Raw genomic sequence first — 19,264 nt, 5'->3', positions numbered from 1 at the left:
TTTATCTGAAAGAAAGCTTTAGTTTCTTTTTCTAGAGACGCCACTATCTCTGTTTTCTGTAGCAAATCTTATTTATTCTCCATCTCCTAGTCTTTTTCACACTTTTTGCCAACCACATCAATGGATTGTGGTCAGTCCCAACTTTAGGAAGAATCTCTATTTTTTTTTATCATAAGTCCAAGATCTTTTGTCGTCCATAGCATATCAATTCTTGAGAAAGAGTTATGCCTAGCTGAAAAGAAAGTATAATCACGCACTTTAGGATTAAATTTCCTCCATATATCTTCCAGATTTTCTTATTTCACTAAATCAAAAAATGACTTTAGTAATTCCCCTTCATTATTTCTTTTTCCAGAGCCAGTTTGGTGTAGTGGTTAAGTGTGCAGACTCTTATCTGGGAGAACCGGGTTTGATTCCCCACTCCTCCACTTGCACCTGCTAGCATGGCCTTGGGTCAGCCATAGCCCTGGCAGAGGTTGTCCTTGAAAGGGCAGCTGCTGTGAGAGCCCTCTCCAGCCCCACCCACCTCACAGGGTGTCTGTTGTGGGGGAGGAAGGTAAAGGAGATTGTGAGCCACTCTGAGACTCTTCGGAATGGAGGGCGGGATATAAATCCAATATCTTCTTCATCTTCATCTTCTTCTATCCAAAGTATTTATAATTGTTCTATTAAAGTCTCTCATTACCATTATTTGTTCATAAATCACTTGGTCTAATTGTTGCCCAATATCTTTAAAAAAAGAGTTTTTTGCCACGTTTGGGGCATACAATCCCAATAACGTCTTTTTATCATTCAACATCACTTCCACAGTTAAATATCTTCCAGCATCGTCCTTAAAAATCAATTTTGGGTCAAATTCTTGTTTAATATAGAAAATCACTCCCCTTTTTTTCTCTTTATCCAATGAAAAAAATTCTTTACCCAATTGTTTGTTCCATAAAAAATTATAATCCACTTGTTTAATATGTACTTCTTGTAAACAAATTATACTATATTTTTGTTTCTTGATCCAATGAAATGTAGCCTTTCTTTTTTTGCAGTGAATTTAGTTCATTTATGTTCTAAGATATTAATTTGTAATTCTTAGCGATTCTTCTTTTTATTCTGTATCCCCCAAACCCCTATTTTCTTAAAAAAAAAAAAAAAACCTCCTCAGTTCTTGTATATTTGTAATTGTAATCCTCTTTCCTCCATATTCAAAACTTAGACCTTCTGGCAATATCCATCTGTATCTCACTTCGTTCTCCCGCAGCTTGTCAGTTAGTTTTTTATACAGTCTTCTGTCATTTATAACCTTTCTTGATCTATCACTTTATTTTCAACCACATGTACTTTATTTAATGTTACTTGTGTGTCCTTTCTGAGATCCTCAATTTCTTTCATCACTTTAACCAGTCTTGCCTCCGTGGCATCCAGTTGATCTTGTATTTTAGACATTTTCCCTTCCTTAAGTGAGCTGGTCCTTGCATGCGTCAATTTTGGTCCCAGCTTGTGTTCAGACATTACTGTCTTCCCATTACATAAATAGGCTCTTAAGTTGATCTCTCCAAATTAAAATTAAACCACAGGGTCTTATAGATTAGAAGATGCCCTTTTCAATGAGCCCAAAATCGCCGTTCTCAAGGCTTCCTAACTCAAGATATTAATTTTTAAAGTCTTTAAAATACACAAAGTGGCGTCTGCAATTTTTCTAACCCTTTTGAAAGATTTTTCCTTTTTCTCCAAAAGACTACCAAAATTAGTTCCAGTTATATAATCCAAAATGTTTCAGTCTATAATTATAATATCTGCCGGCTCCACTGATTTTTACAGTCCCGTTTTTTTTTCTAAAACGTTTATGTTTTTTGACCTTCCTTTAATGGGTACCCCAATTTTTCTGTGGTTTTAAAATCCTAGAGAAGGCCAGGAGGTTTAAAAATTCCCCTCTTCCAATGGCTCCTTCCTTCTTTTCTTGCCACGAAATCACGTTCTTGATGGTTGAGAGATTTCGCGATACTTTTATGACGCCACTTCCTGTGACGTCTTCCAGTTCAGCAACTTAGTGACGATGGGGTTTTTTTTTCAGAAACTGCAAGTATTCCAAACAATAATTGTTTTTCATCTTTTAACTTTGCTTCTTAAATTCCGAAAGTCCTGAAATTACCCCTTCTCTTCTTTACAACTTTAGAATATTGTAGTTAAATCCAAATCTTAATCTTTATCTCAAATAAGATTGATTTTAGTCCCAGAATGATAAAGATCTTCTTACCTTGCAATCCAATATATCCTCTTATATCGTTCTTTCCAGAGATAGATATTTAGATATTAGAATAGTCCAAAGAAAGCTTGAACCATGATGAATTTAATGACCACGGAGATCCTCTGTAGACGCTGGAATGCGATTCTTCACCGGGGACTCTTCAAAGCCTAAAAGGAACCCCACTGGGACTCCTCATCAGCCAAAGTAAATCCCCTCAGAATTCTCCTAAGCATGTCTTGGCCTTTTCCCTCACTGAGAAAAGTAGGCAGCAGGCGTTGGGATAGCCCTCTGCCCAGAACAGAGGCTCCGGTCCGCTCCTCTTTTGAGAAGCGGCTCAATTCTCCATGATCCAACCCCGGAAGTTAAAAAATTGGTATATTCTCCATGAGGTTTTTCTTGAAATCAGGCCTTTAAAAACATTTCAATGTATTGTTAATTGTACATATTATTAGAACAATTGTTTAATATTCAAGGAGGCTAAAGGGCATTGAGAAATTATCAGATAACTCTGTCCTCTGATTCTGGGACATGTTATTATGTACTCTATCTAGAAATGGATGAACTGCCATAGTCTGTTATGCAGAGTATAATTAGAGTGGGACAGCAGGAGCTAAAACACATTTTTGCAGTTCATGTTGGTTTGCTCAAAGTTGCTTAGTATGACTGCGCCTCTGTTCTTTTGCATGACATCCTTCCATTTTAATGAAAGGTGAATAGAAATGCTGTTATCCTCTCTACATGACAGAGGCATCAGGATGTAGGATGGAGATCCAGCTCTGCATGCTGACCTTCCCAGACTAGATAGATTCCCTATGCCTCAGAGTTTCTATGGCAGGGGGAGGAAGGCAAAAGAAGAAGAAGATATTGGATTTATATCCCGCCCTCCACTCCAAAGAGTCTCAGAGCGGCTCACAATCTCCTTTACCTTCCTCCCCCACAACAAACACCCTGTGAGGTGGGTGGGGCTGAGAGGGCTCTCACAACAGCTGCCCTTTCAAGGACAACCTCTGCCAGAGCTATGGCTGACCCAAGGCCATGCCAGCAGGTGCAAGTGGAGGAGTGGGGAATCAAACCCGGTTCTCCCAGATAAGAGTCCGCACACTTAACCACTACACCAAACTGGCTCTCTGCTTTCTGTATAGAATACCTTCATTTTTGTAGTGGCCCAGAACCTACTGGAAAACTTAATGTCCTGGTCTGCTCTAGAAATGGCCTCATTGGAACCTTGGCTTCCATTTTGGGGAAGATAGCACCTTCTCCACATCTGTCTTCAGGATCATTCAGTCTGTCAGAATGATCCTTTCTCTCCATATTTTATGCCTTAATTAATATTTGATCTCCAAATGTGGTCATTTTTCAGATAATTATTTTTTAAATGACCATGTTGGTCATTGTTACATAAACCTAATATAAGCTTACATTTAGAAGACTTGGCCCCAAATGTGGGGGGGTGGGGTGGATAAATCCAGTCTGGTCACCACAGTTTATTTTGGTCTTAATTATTGAGGGTTTCGGTACCAGTTGTTTCTTCCAGTATGTGCGTCAAGAAGAGCTGGTGGTGCAGTGTGCATGACACCATAAGTGGTAAGGTTTTATGGTTTTACTTCTGTGACTGGTTGCTAGGGTTCTGGGACCCCTGCAATGTTCGCACATTTTTGGATAAACATTACCTTCAATAAGTTTACTCCTTAGAACTGTGTGTTGGGGGAATGTTAATAGGAAGATCTGCTGGAGATGTAGCCAGTTTTATGGCTGGAACTCCTTTAAAAGTGGATCTTGGTACATAGTTTCAGGTTTAGTCTATTTTATCCCTTCTACAGGCGACAGTCTTTCTTCCTTTTCTAGTCCCCTGATTAAAATTATGTAGACTTTGGCATATAGCTAAGAGAGGAAGGATTTTATCTCTACTGTGTTGTACCATAGGCTGGAAGCTTGTTGCACTAGCCAGCATAATCATAAGATATAGCAGATTTAATATAACAAGTTGGTGCACTTCAGGTAACACGAGTTCTGCTGTGCATATGATTTGAACAAGAAATGCAGAAAAACCAGCACAAACAGCTTTCAGGAATGAAAGAGAAGAGAAAAGTGAAGTAACTTTTACTCCCCTTTCCTATTAGACTGTGTTTAGAAACAACTCCACATATACAGGAACTTCCCTATTATTTTTCCCTGGAATGTACTGTGCAGCACTGCCTACCATTCTGTAAATACATGCCTGTGGCTTTGTATCAATTTCATTCAATGAACTTATACATTATTGTTTTTCAGGACTTGATATTTTAGACAGAGTACTGGCTGGCTGCATTTCAAGGGAACACTGATTCACTGGCATATTGAAAGTTGTATGTGCTCACTGTTTTCACTGCAACTGCAAATGGACATCATTCATTTAAGATACTAGAGTTGTTGGGTTATGCAGGGAAAACATGAGAGAGTTTTGTTAGTGTTTGTGATTTTCTGGTGTATGTATTCCTGTATGTTGGATTTATGAAGCCAAAATAAGTCACAACTTTCATTAGAATTTCTGTTGCCAAGTGTACAGTATGTATTTTAAGATAAAAAATGTTTAAACTTGTTAAAATTTGTATTATAGGTGTCAAATTCATCGGTCCATGTAAAGCAGAAAAAGATCCAGAGTTCTCCTGAGCATGCTTTATCTGTGGGCTGTGATCCACAATATTTTAATTCATTAAATCCTTTCCTTCAGCCCACATGCCATTTCTGTGGATTGTCTGGTAAGTTTCTCTTACAGTTGAAGGAAATCAGATCACATGAACACATAAACATGCCTTATACTGTTGGTTTATTACATTTGGTGTTATCTGCTCTGACTAGCAGCAGCTCTTCGGGATCTTAAATAAAGATCTTTCACATCACCTGCAGCATGATCCTAACTTGAGCTGCCAGGGATTACATATGAAACCTTTTTCATGGAGAGCTGGTACTCTACTGCTGGATCGTATTATTCCTTGCCTCACTTAACTCTGAAGGAAATTACTACAGTGTAAGGAAGCTCCTGGCTGATATCTTACTTGCTCGTATCTTACTTGCATTAAGAATTGAAGACCTCAGGCAGGTTGCTATCTCTTGACTTCCATTTCATCACAACATGAGGGAAAGGAAATATTGTTGTATCCTGTTGTTACAGTGTGGCTGCTGGAGTGCTTTAAATCTGAGCCATAGGAATGTTTATATTACTTACATTTGGTTTCAGATAAAGCATTTTATCATGTACTTTCTAAAAAGACCTCAATGCAAAAGACCTCCTACATTTTGAATAAATGCTTGGAATGAACACAGCCTGAAGTCATGCTGTAGGATTAAAGCAGGTATTAAAAACTGGAAGTTCAGTAATACTACATAAAGATGTATTTGAGGCTCTGAGAGGAATTATTTATTTCTTGTTAGCACAGTAAAGTAGCATTAGATGTTTCTGGCACTCAGAAAATAAAGTAAAATGCTGAGTAATACTGAATATACCATTTTTAATGTCTTCAGGGTCCTTGAGATGTACACAATGCAAGCTTGTGTTTTATTGTTCTGTGGACTGTCAGAGGAAAGACTGGCAAGAACACTTTGTTGCATGCAAACCCATTAAAAACAAGTAAGTTAACAAGTTAAGACAGTTAAAATTTTTGTAATGACATCCAGAAAAGTCCTTTGAATTCAGTTTCTTTGACTTAGCTGGTGGTTAATCATTGTGTTGAAATACATAATGGAGCCACCTTTTTGTAGGGCAGGCTCTAGGCCCCAGTAGAATTTCGTTTTTGAATTTCCGCTTTTGTTAGGATGTACACTTGATGAGAATGAACATGTACTTATGTGAACAGGAGTTAGTTGTGATCAGTTGCCTGTAGCCACAAGACTATCTCATAGCAACCCTGTGTGGGGGGTTGGTTTGAAAGGAAATAATAATTGTTGTGTGCACCATCTTATTTATTTTTATTTATTTAAAACATTTCTGTGCTGCCTTTCTACCCGAATAGGGTTTTCACATAGCACCACAACCAGGGACGAGGGCTAATAATTGGAAGTATTCTGAATGAAACAAAGTCTTTATCTTCTTACAGAAAATAACTATAATAGAGAGAGACAGATGATTCTCCCTGGTGAGGGAGTTCCAAAGTGTTGGTACCACAAATAACAAGGCCTCTTCTTGGGTTGCTACCGGTCTAGCATCAGATGGCAGGGGAGCCCGAAGCAGGAACCTCAAAGTGGGCTGATGTAGATGGGTGGGTTTGTATGGGAGAAGACAGTCCTTTAGGTATGCTGGCCATAAGCCATATAGGGCTTTAAAGGTCAGTATAGAAGGAACAAGATGGGAGTGACATGGTCCCTATGAGTCACTCCAGTCTATATTCTGGCCATAGCATTCTTTACCAGCCGTAGTTTCTGGAAAATCTTCAACAGCAGTCCAGTGTAGAGTGCACTTCAACAATCTAATACAGATGTTACAGTGGCAAGATCTTTGCTGCCCAGGAAGGGCCATAGCTAGCTCACTAGCCAAAGTTTGTCGACCTTACCAAAGCTTTCGATACCGTTAGCAGGAAAGGCTTGTGGCAAATCTTGGAACATTTAGGATGTCCCCCAAGGTTCCTCAGCATGATCATCCAGCTACACGAAGACCAGCGAGGCCAAGTCAGACACTGCAACGACCTCTCGGAGCCCTTCCCAATAGGCACAGGTGTAAAGCAAGGCTGCGTTCTCGCGCCAACTCTCTTTACGATCTTCTTTAGCATGATGCTTCAAAGAGCCGCAGTAGATCTAGATGAGGACGATGGTGTCTACATCCGCTATCGCACCGATGGCAGCCTGTTCAACCTGAGGCGACTAAAGGCACACTCCAAGACAATGGAAAAACTCATCCGAGAGCTACTGTTTGCTGATGATGCTGCACTCGTCTCCCACTCAGCATCAGCTCTGCAGCATATGACGTCCTGCTTTGCAGAGGCTGCCAAGCTATTCGGCCTAGAAGTTAGTCTGAAGAAGACAGAAGTTCTCCACCAGCCTGCACCCCAGGAAGATTATCACCCTCCCTGCATCACTGTGGGTGAATCAGTTCTGAAGACCGTCCAGCAGTTCAGCTACCTGGGGTGCATCATCTCCTCAGATGCCAAGATCGACAAGGAGATTGACAACAGGCTGGCAAAGGCAAACCGTGCCTTTGGCCGACTGCACAAAAGAGTGTGGAGCAACAAGCATCTGAAAAAAGGCACAAAGATCAATGTTTACAAAGCGGTTGTGATGACAACCCTCATCTACGGCTCCGAATCGTGGGTTTTATACCGTCATCACCTGCGACTCCTTGAGCGCTTTCATCAGCGCTGCCTTCGCACCATCCTCAACATCCACTGGAGTGACTTTGTGACCAACACTGAAGTCCTCAAGAGGGCGGAGGTTACCAGCATCGAGGCACTGCTGTTGAAGACGCAGCTGCGCTGGGCAGGGCATATTTCTAGGATGGAAAACCACCGCCTTCCCAAGATTGCCCTGTATGGCGAACTCTCCACCGGCCATCGAAATAGAGGGGCACCAAAGAAGAGGTACAAGGACTCCTTGAAGAAATCCCTTAGCACCTGTCACATCAACCATCACCAGTGGTCTGACCTAGCCTCAGATCGCAAAGCATGGAGGCACACCATCCACCAGGCTGTCTCTTCCTTTGAGAACGCACGCATAGCTGGACTTGAGGACAAAAGGAGATTGAGGAAGAATCGCACTGCTACAGGACCAACCCTAAATCAGACTTTTCCCTGCAGCCGCTGTGGCCGGACCTGCCTGTCCCGCATTGGTCTTGTCAGCCACCAGCGAGCCTGCAGCAAACGTGGGCTATTGCACCCTTCTTAAATCTTCGTTCGCGAAGCCAAGCCGAGAGCCAAAGCTGGTGAAAGTCACTGCAGCCATCTGTTTATTTAACAGGGGGCCTGAATCCATCAGTACCCTCAGCACCTTGCTCAAGAATGGTTCATGGAATAGTGAATAGTGGTTACTCAAGTCTCTTGGGTCCACAGTAGGTTTCATTAGGAGCTACTTGCTGCAAGGCAGAGGTGACCACCCTCTCTCTCAGTGAGGCATTTACAGTCTGCTTGTTGGGCTATGCAGTTGTCATTCCCTTTTGTCATGAAAGAGTTAACCTGTTTGTTTATGTATGCTAATTCTTAGCTAGAAAGCATAGAACTAACTAGATGTTAGGCACATTTTTCCCACCAGAAAAAAGGGGGTATAATTCATAATTGAGTTTGGGAACTGCTGTTGGTGGGTCATAATATTGAGGATGCCAGATATTGTTTGTGGGAGCTTTGGGGAAAACGCTCCCTTTGCTTCACACTCAAGTTTTAGCAAACAAACAAGATGTAGAACTAGGAAGCTAGTCAGCCTTTGTTATTTTTAACTCCATGAAACCCTTTTCTATTTTACAGTAAACTTTTCATAAAGCTAATTACACACTGTGCTGCGTTGCTTATTACTCTGCTAAGTATCCAACACTGCTGGACCCAATTCACCAGCCCTTTCAGCAGATTAAGTAGCCAAGAGGGCGAGGGTCATAAAAGCAAGTAGTAGGCCTCAAACTTTCAATCATCCTGTCCACATCCGCAGACTGGACAAACTGAAAGTTACCCTAGAACATTGGACACATCAATATGTTGGAATAATTCAATACTGTCACTGGTAATATAGAGTCAAAGTCAGAATGGAGGCAAGAGTATCCACAAGTGATTTACGAAATTATTGTGATGGGCTGTAGGCTGGAATCCAATAGGCCCTTGATCACTTGCTGCATGTCAACATTGTGCAGATGTAATAGTGGCAGAGGAAAATATTGTCTTCACACCATAGAGCAGACTTTCAAATTAGCTCCAATTCCTGCCTTGCTGAATTTGTCCTGAATCTTTCTCCACTGTTGCTGTAGACTTCTCCCTTGACTGTTCCTCATCTGCAACCCCTCAGTAAACCAAAGGGACTGCCTAGGGAGAGCGCCTACGTGCAATTGTGTCAATTTCCTGGGTCATTTCTTCATTCCAGGAGACAGCTGGGGCATCAACTGGAGCACCAACCATATGAGCAGAAAAGTCCTCTAACAGCATCTGAAAATGTTGGATCCATCAGACTACAGGGGTGGATCATCTTAATTCTCTGATTCAGAGAGAAGGGTGGGGTATAAATCTGCAGTTCTTCTTAAAACAATCCCCTACCCCTGTACAATTTTTGTATCTGTAAGTCTAAACTAGAGGTGTACAAATTTTTTTGTTAGTTTTTGGGGTTGGGTATATTGGACTCCCAAAATATTGGTATTTCTTGATATTCCCAAATACCATACTGGTATTGGGATTCAGGATTTTTTGGAAATCCTGATTCTTCCCCCCCACACACACACATTATACCACATAGGAACTATTGTTCTCTGTGGGAAATCTATCCATGGGTTGGGTGGGGGAGAGGTTGAGGTAGATGCACCACATTCACAGCATAGCTGCTGGTGACTTTTTTCAGAAGAACCCCAAAGTTTCAAAAAGATTAGAACAGAAGGTTCAATTTTATGGGCTCCCAAAGATGGTGCCCCATCCTCCATTGTTTCCAGTGGAGAAAAAATTAGCAAAAAAGCAAAGGCAATAGAAGCTCAGTAGAACAGTATCTAAGTCCCAGAAAATCTCTGCAGTAGAAACTGAAGGGAGTGCATTTTTGCAAATCCAGCAGATCCAGTTCATTGTGCACATCAGAACCATTTCCACAGTGGCAGTGCAAACCCAAAAGGAATAAGGTCAAACCAAAGAGTCATAACACATCCAAGCAAAAGTGTGTGTGGGGGGGATTTTGAAAGCACTGTGCAAGAAACTCTGGCAAGGGGGAAAAAACCCTCTTGAAACTGAAAAGACTAGTTTGAAACTGAAAAGAACAGCAAGGAAACCGATAGAAGTCCCAAGATGGGGGAGAACAAGTCCTTAGGAACCTGCAATACTGTCTTTTTATCTTCCCAGAAAACCCCAAATATATCTGGGATTCTTTCAAAAATCCCAACTTTTTCAAAAATCCCAGATGATGATGGTGGTGGTGGTGGTGGTGATGATGATATTGGATTTATATCCTGCCCTACACTCTGAATCTCAGAGTCACAGAGTGGCTCACAATCTGCTTTACCTTCCTCCCCCATAACAAACACCCTGTGAGGTGGCTGGGACTGAGAGAGCTCTTACAGAAGTTGCTCTTTCAAGGACAGTGCAATGAGAACTATGGGTGACCCAAGGCCATTTCAGCAGCTGCCAGTGGAGGAGTGAGGAATCAAACCCGGCTCTCCCAGATAAGAGTCCACACACTTAATCACTACACCAAACTGGCTTTTAGGTATTTTAGGGATGCTGAAATGATGAACCTGAAAAATTCTGGCAAGATATTTCGTTGGTTTGGTTGTAATGCACACTTCTAGTCTAAGCCCCAGGAAGTAGTGATCTGTCCAGGACAAGGGGACTGTTTTCTATCTCAGTGTCGGATTACCTTTTTCCTGCTCAGAGCATTACACCAGATAAAAAGTGTGACCTGTACAGTGTGTGGGGCCAGTTATTAACTGAAACAGACCCAAGGATGTCATTTGTTGTTCAGTCGCACAGTTGAGTCTGACTCTTCGTGACCCCATGGGCAAAGTCACGCCAGGCCCTCCCATCTTCCACCATCCTCCAAAGTCTGCTCACGAATTTCGTGTTTGTTACATCAGTAACACTGTCCAGCTATCTCATCTTTTACTGTCCCCTTCTCTTGCCTTCTGTCTTTCCTAGCATCAGGATCTTCTCCATGGAGTGCGCCCTTCTCATTTGGTGACCAAAGTATTTGAGCTTCAGCTCCAGCATCTGACCTTCCAGTGAACCGTCTGGGTTGATTTCCCTTAGGACTGACTGCTTTGATCTTCTTGCAGTCCAAGGGACTCTCAAGAGTCTTTTCCACCACCACATCTCAAAAGCATCTGTTCTTCTGTGCTCGGCCTTACTTATGGTCCAGCTCTCACAGCCATACATTACTACTGGGAATACCATCGCTTTAACTGTACGGCAGGGTGATGTCTCTACTTTTTATTATACTGCCCAGGTTCACCATAGCTGTCCTCCCAAGGAGCAAACGTCTTTTAATTTCATGGCTACAGTCACCGTCTGCAGTGATCTTGGATCCCAGAAATGTGAAGTCTGTCACTACCATGTCTTCCCCTTCTATTTGCCAAGGTGTGATGGGGCCGGATGCCATGATCTTAGTTTTTTTGATGTTGAGTTTCAAGCCTACTTTTGTGCTGTCCTCTTTCACCCTCAACAAGAGTTTCTTTAGGTCCTCCTCACTTTCTGCCATTAGAGTAGTGTCATCTGTATATTTGAGGTTGTTGATGTTTTTCCCGGCAATCTTAATTCCGGTTTGTGCTTCATCCAGGCCAGCATTCTGCATGATGTACTCTGCATATTAATTAAATAAGCAGGGTGACAATATACATCCTTGTTGAACTCCTTTTCCTATTCTAAACCAATCAGTTGTTCCATATCCCGTTCTGACCGTTGCTTCTTGACCCTTATACAGGTTTCTCAGGAGACATGTGAGGTGGTCTGGTACTCCCATTTCTTTAAGGACTTGCCACAGTTTGTTGTGATCCACACAATCAAAGGCTTTAGCATAGTCAATGAAGCAGAAATAGACGTTTTTCTGATACTCCCGTGCTTTCTCCATAATCCAGTGAATGTTGGCAATTTGATCTCTAGTTCCTCCACCTCTCTGAAACCCAGCTTGAACTTCTAGTAGTTCACGATCGACATACTGCTGAAGCCTAGCTTGTAGGATCTTTAACATGACCTTGCTGGCATGTGAAATGAGTGCAATGGTGCGATAGTTTGAACATTCCTTGGCATTACCCTTCTTTGGGATTGGAATATAAACTGATCTTTTCCAATCCTGTGGCCACTGTTGTGTTTTCCAAATTTGTTGACATAACGTGTGCATCACTTTAGCAGCAGCATCTTTTAGGACTTTGAATAGCTCAACTGGGCTATTCCATCATCTCTGCTCACTTTGTTGTTAGTAATGCTTTCTAAAGCCCATTTGACTTCACACTCCAGGATGTCTGGCTCAAGGCCATCGATTTCACTGTCATGGTTGTCCAGGACATTGAGATCCCTCTTGTATAATTCTTCTTGAAGTGATCTCTTGTCCTTCCCATTCTATTATTTTCTTCAATTGCTTTGCATTGTTCCTTCAGGAAGGCCTCCTTATCTCTCCTTGAAGTTCTCTGGAAATCTGCATTCAGTTGGGTGAATCTTACCTTTTCACCTTTGCCTTTCACTTTCCTTCTTTCCTCAGCTATTTGTAAAACCACTTTGCTTTCTTGCATTTCTTTTTCTTTGGGATGGTGCTGATTGCTGCCTTCTGTACAATGTCACGAACCTCCGTCCATAGTTCTTCAGGCACTCTATCAACTCTAGTTCCAAAAACCTATTCTTCACCTCCACTGTATATTCATAAGGGATGTGATCAAGGTCAAACCTGAATGGCCTAATGGCTTCCCCAGTTTTCTTCAGTTTAAGCCTGAATTTTGTGATGAGTAGCTCATGATCTGAGCCGCAGTCCACTCCAGGTCTTATTTTTGCCGACTGTAAGGAGCTTCTCCATCTTTGACTGCAGAGTATATAATGAATCTGATTTCTGTGTAGTCCATGTCATGAAGACCATGAAATCCTCAGTCACTTCCAACAAGGTAATCTCAGCATGGATGTTAAAGTCTCCATAACAGCCAGCCTAGATGTCTTCAGCGCTACCTCCGAGGCTACCTCCACCAGTACAGGCAGGGCAGCAGGGTGGATGGTACTCTAATAGAATCCCGATCCTGTTTCATATTCCAGTACTAGATGCTCTCAAAACAATCACAGCTAAGCAGAGACAGTTTTTGGAGCTTTTTGGAGAAAAGGTAGAATATGTGAATAGTCAAATAAAATGCTGTAATTGTATAAAAGAACTAGAATATGTCATGTACATATCAATAGCGACGTCACCCTCATCTGTGGATATCTAAATCTGCAGATCATGACCACATCACTAAACAGTTTTTCTTGCAAATTTGGAGGATCCCCCAGATTTATAGGAAAATCTGATTTTTTTTTAAAAAAATGCATAGGGGGGGTTTAAATGCAGCCACAAATAAAAGTGTTATTTGCACACACTCAGACAATGCACTTACCTGTAGAGCAGGGTTCCACTCTGGGCCCTGACCACAGCAGATGCCAGGAGAGGCACTTGACTACTGCAGCAGGGGATGCCAGAAGCTGTTCTGGGCCCAGCCACCTCTCTCAGGCATTGGTGCCACTGTGGGCTGGGCTCAAAGGTGGGTGGTAGAGCCTGGAGCCATGCCAAGCTCAACAAAAGGGGAAAATGTGATTTCTCCCTGCATGAGTCTCATGGCCTCCCTCCTTGTATTTTCTAATAGTTAAGTCAACCAAGTCTGACAATACTTAAATCTGGGGACTGTGTTACCCTAAGGGGTTGTGCAGGTCTCCTGAGTTTGTTGGGGGAATTAGCTAGGAGGCCCAGACAGTGTGAGAGGGGTAACAAGCAGGCTCTCCACCTATGTTTACAGGGATTTTTCCCTCAGTAGAACTCTCAAATGAACCAGGCCTTAATTAATTAAATGATTTTTATTAATAAAAGTTAAAGAAATATAAATAAAAACTCATCCGTTTTAGAGCACTCTAAACATACATACAAGTTCAGAAAATAAAGGTAGTAGCTTATAGAGACAAAAAGGAACTTATTCTATGGAACTATATTACCTGTCCAGAGAACATAGATCCAAGTAGAAGGATGAGCAAAATGAACCAGTGTTCCATGCAATTTTACCCAACCTTGTGACTGGGGGTATAAGTCAGTGGACATTCAAACACATGCACGCCAACAGACAGACATACAGTCACTCAGTCACAACAAGAGAGCCCTCTCAAGAAGAAGCAGAGTGCGTCTGGATATTGCCTTTGAGCTATGACATGATTGTTTCTAGAACAATGCTGTGGTGGTGTGAACAAAACAGTGTATTTGAACCAGGGAAGCTGCATAGCTTTCCCATGGGTTGTGAATGCAATGTAACATTCATGTGAAAATGTTTATTGTGTTTGGTGACCTCCAACAGACAGGACAAGAGAACTATTACAAAGGGGTGTTATGGGATTAAAATGGTTTTGACTATAGACTCACATAGGATGAACCAGGTAGGGGAAAATCAGGCAAAGTGGGGGAATGGGTTGGGTGTACTGCCTTTTCTGGAAATTGATCTTTAGCACTGATGGATTTAAAAGAGGGAAGAGAACTGCGAAAAGCCAGACTTTTGCACCTTTAGGATCACTTTTCCCAGACCAGCCTCCGGCCAATATATGATGACATGCATTCCCTGTGATTGTAGGACCTATTTTGATCATATTTGCAGACCAGGGAAAAGTCTAGAGGAGTGACCCTGTGAGATGTTGAGAAAGAAGGTTGCCTTGTCCAAGGTACCAGACTAGTCTTTCGAAGGAAGAGGGGTCCAGGCATAACTGGAGCTGTGAATGGATAAGATGGATCTTTGTGCAAAGCTCAAAAACACTCCAGATTTGTTTTAAAAAATGCATTGGGGGTTTAAAAAATCCACAAATTGATAAAAGAAACATGTAATTTTAAGAAACAGAAGCCTTGTGAGGCCATTGCTAGGCAACCACAGCATTATAAGTTTGATTTTTTTCATTAAATGGTGGGGGCATGCCTGCTTCCAGAGCTATTGTAGCCATTAAAGGAGGACTCATTAGAGCCAGGCCTGGTAACAACCATTGGGTAACTTGATACTGGGGGCGGGGAGCTGAAGACAGAGGGGCAGACAGAAGTAGGTTGGCTGCTGTATGGGAATGAGAGAAAGAAGCAGTAAGAGAAGCTAGGGGGCTTTCAGAGAGTGAAAAAGGAAATAGGGATGGGAAAATGAGGTGTTTCCCTGCAAGTCATTGAGTGTTCCCACTTTTCGGTATCTAATTATGAATATTTTATTTATTTATTTATATTTATTAAGAGGATATAAATGTTTATTGTTCAGAGGTCAGATGACGGTCAACTTTGAGTATGTGTTCAAAGCATGAGTCTTTGCAGACCAGTTCTGCTAATAGCTAACCATTGCTTTTTAGTACAGATATAGCTGAAGATAAGGAAAAATCGTTGGACAAAACCACAATAAAGGTATCTTTTGAATAGCACTGAATATTTAAGTTATGAATAAATGTTAAGTTGGATCCCATCTTAGATTTCTATTAACAGAAGGACTTCCATGTACAGAAGTTAAACTTCTGTGCCTTTCCCCTTCCACTACATCTTTAAAACTCTCCTTGATTCACCGACAAATCAAGCTGGTTGTTGGTTTTATTTATTTATTTCCTTAGATTTATATCCTGCCCTTCCCACAAGCAGGCTCAGGGTAGGTCACAACAATAAATTACAAAAACTAAAACAGTTTTAATTATCCACATAATTTCAAACAATTCAAACAGTTAAAAAAGTAAGCATTGTACAGATTATAGTTCAACAGTCTTAAAGCTGGGAGCAGTTGGACCATAGCTGAGGTATGAAAGTCTATTATAGAAACAGAGTTTAAAGTTGTAGCAGGGAGGGCAGGTGGTGGATGCCCGTTGCCTCAACCAAAGGCCTGACGGAACAGCTGTGTTTTGCAGGCCCTGTGAAACTGTAATTGGTCTTGCAGGGCCATGATCTCAATTGGCAGCATGTTCCACAAGGCCGGGGCCCTGACCCAAGTTGATGCTAAACTAATGTCCTTAAACCTGGGGACAACCAGCAAATGGTGGTCTGCGAAGCATAAGGATCTCTGGGGCGCATAAGGGAAGAGGTGGTCCCTTAGATTTGTCAGTCCCAGAACACATAGAGCTTTAAAGGTCATCAGTGCCTTGAAAAAAATCCGGTACTTGATTGGTAGCCAGTGCAATTGGCAGAGCACTGGCTGGATGCATGCCTGTCAGATGTTGCAGTCAGCAGATGTCCAGGCTCTTGCGTCTTGTCCTGACTCTTGAGTCAGGGAGTTTGTCTAGCAACAGATAAAGCTGATTGTCATCAGCATATTGAGGTAGATTCATTTCATATCCATGTTGCAGTCGAAAGCAGATAGAGATGCCTAATCTGAAGAATACTGTTCCTTATTATAAATGGCCAGCTATTCTGATATCATGTGTATGCAAGTAAGATGACATAGCTTCTACAGTAGGGACCTGTAGATGTGTCCTGCTCTTTACAGAGCCACAAGAAAAGAGAACACAGAGGGCACAGGAAGAGAAGGAAGAGTCAGAGAGAAACTCCCAGGTTAAGACACAGAGGCATCTTATTCAATAAGAAGATAATGTATATGCACATCTAAAGCAATGTAGCGCTCACCAGTACCAAGGTATTTTGAGTTGCCTTACTCCAACAGTAAATTAAAGCAATGGCTCTTTTTCTGAGTCAGTCCTAAAAGCATGATGAAGGTATATGTAAACCTTGAAATCAAGGAGTAATAAGTAAAGAATGTATTCTTCTCACACTTCACTGGGAGTAGGTTCTAGTTAATGCACTGAATCTTCTGAGTTAACATGTATACTGTACCTTTTGTAGCCTTTTAAAAAACTGACCACATGTTGAAACCACTCAAACAATTTATAAATTTATATTGGTAAACTAACTTTAACTATCTGCCTTCTAATAGACCAATTTATCTGTGGATAATAGTGCAGCAGAAGATGAAGGCAAGAAAATAATGTTCCCTGAATTGAATACACTAGGACTCAAGAGAAGCATGAAAGTACAGGTAAGTTCTGCTTTCAGCATGTTAATTTGTGAATTTTTGAATTCATTGTGTTGCTAAATAATGCAGTTGGATTTGCTTATTTCTTTAGTTCCTGCATTTTTCTGATCTGAGAAAGCTGTGTCATTGTGGTGTCTGTTTCCTTCCCTGCCTAATCTGAATAGAGACATGATTATACATACATAAAGGAGTTCTGTGTTGTAGTTATTGTATGCCTGGCAATATCAGTTTGTTGCTGCCATAAATATTCTGCACCTGATTCTATGAATTTTTAAGGTTTATAATATTCACTGTATTATACACTAAGCCAGGGGTCTCCACCCTTTTCAAGCCTTGGAGTATCTTTGGAATTCTGACACAGGATGGTGGGCATAGTCACAGTTTACCTTCAGTTACGCAATGAATATCATTGTGCTGTGATGGCAGCTGCTGACAAAGCAGAGTTTTAAAAAATCTGCAGTCAATCAAATCTCCAATGGCCAATCAGAATCCTACTGCGGCAAAAGTCTCACTTGCCCTGCCTACTTTCTGAATACATTTGGGAGGCAACAAGGAAGGTGTTGGTGGGCACTACTTTGGGAACCCATGAACTAAGCAGTACTGATTGCATCTGTTTTTGGAGACAAACCCATTTCAGTATGACTTCTTTTCTAGGGAACAATAACTGTGTTCAATAATCCTAATGATTTTTATGTACAAGTGAACTCACAAGAGATTCTAAATAATATCAGCAAACTTAGTGTGAAGCTGAAAGACTACGATGGAGTCATTCAAGAAGACTATATTCCTTCCAAAGGAGAAGTTTGTGTTGCAAAATATTCCTTGGATCAGGTGACTGATTTTCTATTTGTGTTCAAAAAATTCCAATGGGTAGCTGATTTTCTTGGTAGGCTGTCAAGAATGTATTAGCAACGGCATGGTTGTCTTACAGAAAACATTGATTTTAGCAGACAAAAAGATTAATTGCATACTTGTCCTATTTAAAACTTGTAAGGTTTAAGTCTATATAGCTGTAGAATGGACAAGAAGCCTGTAACTTAGCCAAAGTTAGAAATGGCTTGAAATGTAATTTTCTGTGCTACTTGAAGGGAAATGTTAGGGCACTTGGAATACTTACTTTAATTATTTATGCCTGATAATTTCCATCTAGAGAGCATAGTTGCCCGGTACACTGATTGATTTTTTAAAAACAAGCTATGTTGGCTAAAATCTAATAAGTAAGTTGTGTCTGTAATGCCATCATTAAAATTTCACTATAAATAAAAGTATAATTTGATGCTGTATGATTGTGCACTAACTCTCAAATGAAATTCTTACAAACATAATTAAAGACAGGTTGGATGGAGACATAAAAAGCAAGAGTGGCTTGCAATTATCCTTTATTTTTTAATTTATATTTCTTTACATTATATATAGTTTGCCTTCGCCACAGGGAACGTTGTTGATAATATGGAGGCAGCATAGGAATTGACACTTTTGTGGTGTGGGCATCAATGTGTTCAATCAGTGCACAGAAGGGGTTTTTTATATGGGACTGCTGTGAGTGATGGGAGTGGGGGTGATAAAATAATGCACAGTAAAAGTCTAATGTTGCTGATCAGTAAGATTAAACAATGAGTGGGTTGTAAGAAAGTTGTGTATGCCATGTCTTGACCTGTAACTGTTCTTCAGTTGATGCAGAGTCTGCTTATAACTTGGTAGCAGTAAGATAAATAGGGAGTCAAATGCCAATGTAATGCAATCTCAATTACCCCATAATGAAAATTTCATGCTGTAATTAGTTGCTGTGTTAGTGATGACGTAGTAGAGTACTTCAAACTCAGGAGAGAACTGCTCAAAGCAGAAGGTTGCATTCAGACACGGTAGCAACTGTTATAGGAGCAAGCCTTGGACATCTTCAAAGCGGAGTAGTACTCTGTGCTCCCTGCAACTTTTTCCTTCTTGTGTAGCTTGGAGACCAAAGATTCCAAGTTTCTAATAAATCACAGTTTGCTTCAACTGACCTGATTGTCACAGCAAACTCTTTAGGAATCTGGAAATCTTCAGTCATGTACAAGAAGTTGAGGGAAGCAAATGATGTAAATCCAAGGACTTTTAAAGCTCAGCTATGTTTTGGTTGTCTAAATAGAGGCAGTGTTTGATTAGCTAGTAGCTGAACTAGAAGTTTTCATTGTAGAGGTTTGTGTTGAGTTCTGAATGTTATCACTAGT

General features: G+C 41.1%; 1 protein-coding gene across 1 annotated transcript in view; it reads left to right on the top strand.

Moving 5' to 3' along the window:
* The window catches only part of TDRD1 (tudor domain containing 1), a 94,393-nt gene that overhangs the window by 15,718 nt on the left and 59,411 nt on the right, over positions 1–19,264 (top strand). Inside the window, exons 4-8 of the mRNA XM_060242669.1 lie at positions 4,836–4,977; positions 5,741–5,846; positions 15,397–15,448; positions 16,956–17,057; positions 17,709–17,885. Coding sequence (XP_060098652.1) covers positions 4,836–4,977; positions 5,741–5,846; positions 15,397–15,448; positions 16,956–17,057; positions 17,709–17,885 — 579 coding nt within the window. The remainder of the gene's footprint in view (positions 1–4,835; positions 4,978–5,740; positions 5,847–15,396; positions 15,449–16,955; positions 17,058–17,708; positions 17,886–19,264) is intronic.

This window comes from Heteronotia binoei, chromosome 6, assembly GCF_032191835.1.
Source record: "Heteronotia binoei isolate CCM8104 ecotype False Entrance Well chromosome 6, APGP_CSIRO_Hbin_v1, whole genome shotgun sequence".
NCBI lineage: Eukaryota > Metazoa > Chordata > Lepidosauria > Squamata > Gekkonidae > Heteronotia > Heteronotia binoei.
The sequence above is the reverse complement of the archived record's forward strand: the minus strand, read 5'-3'. Positions and strand labels throughout refer to the sequence as shown.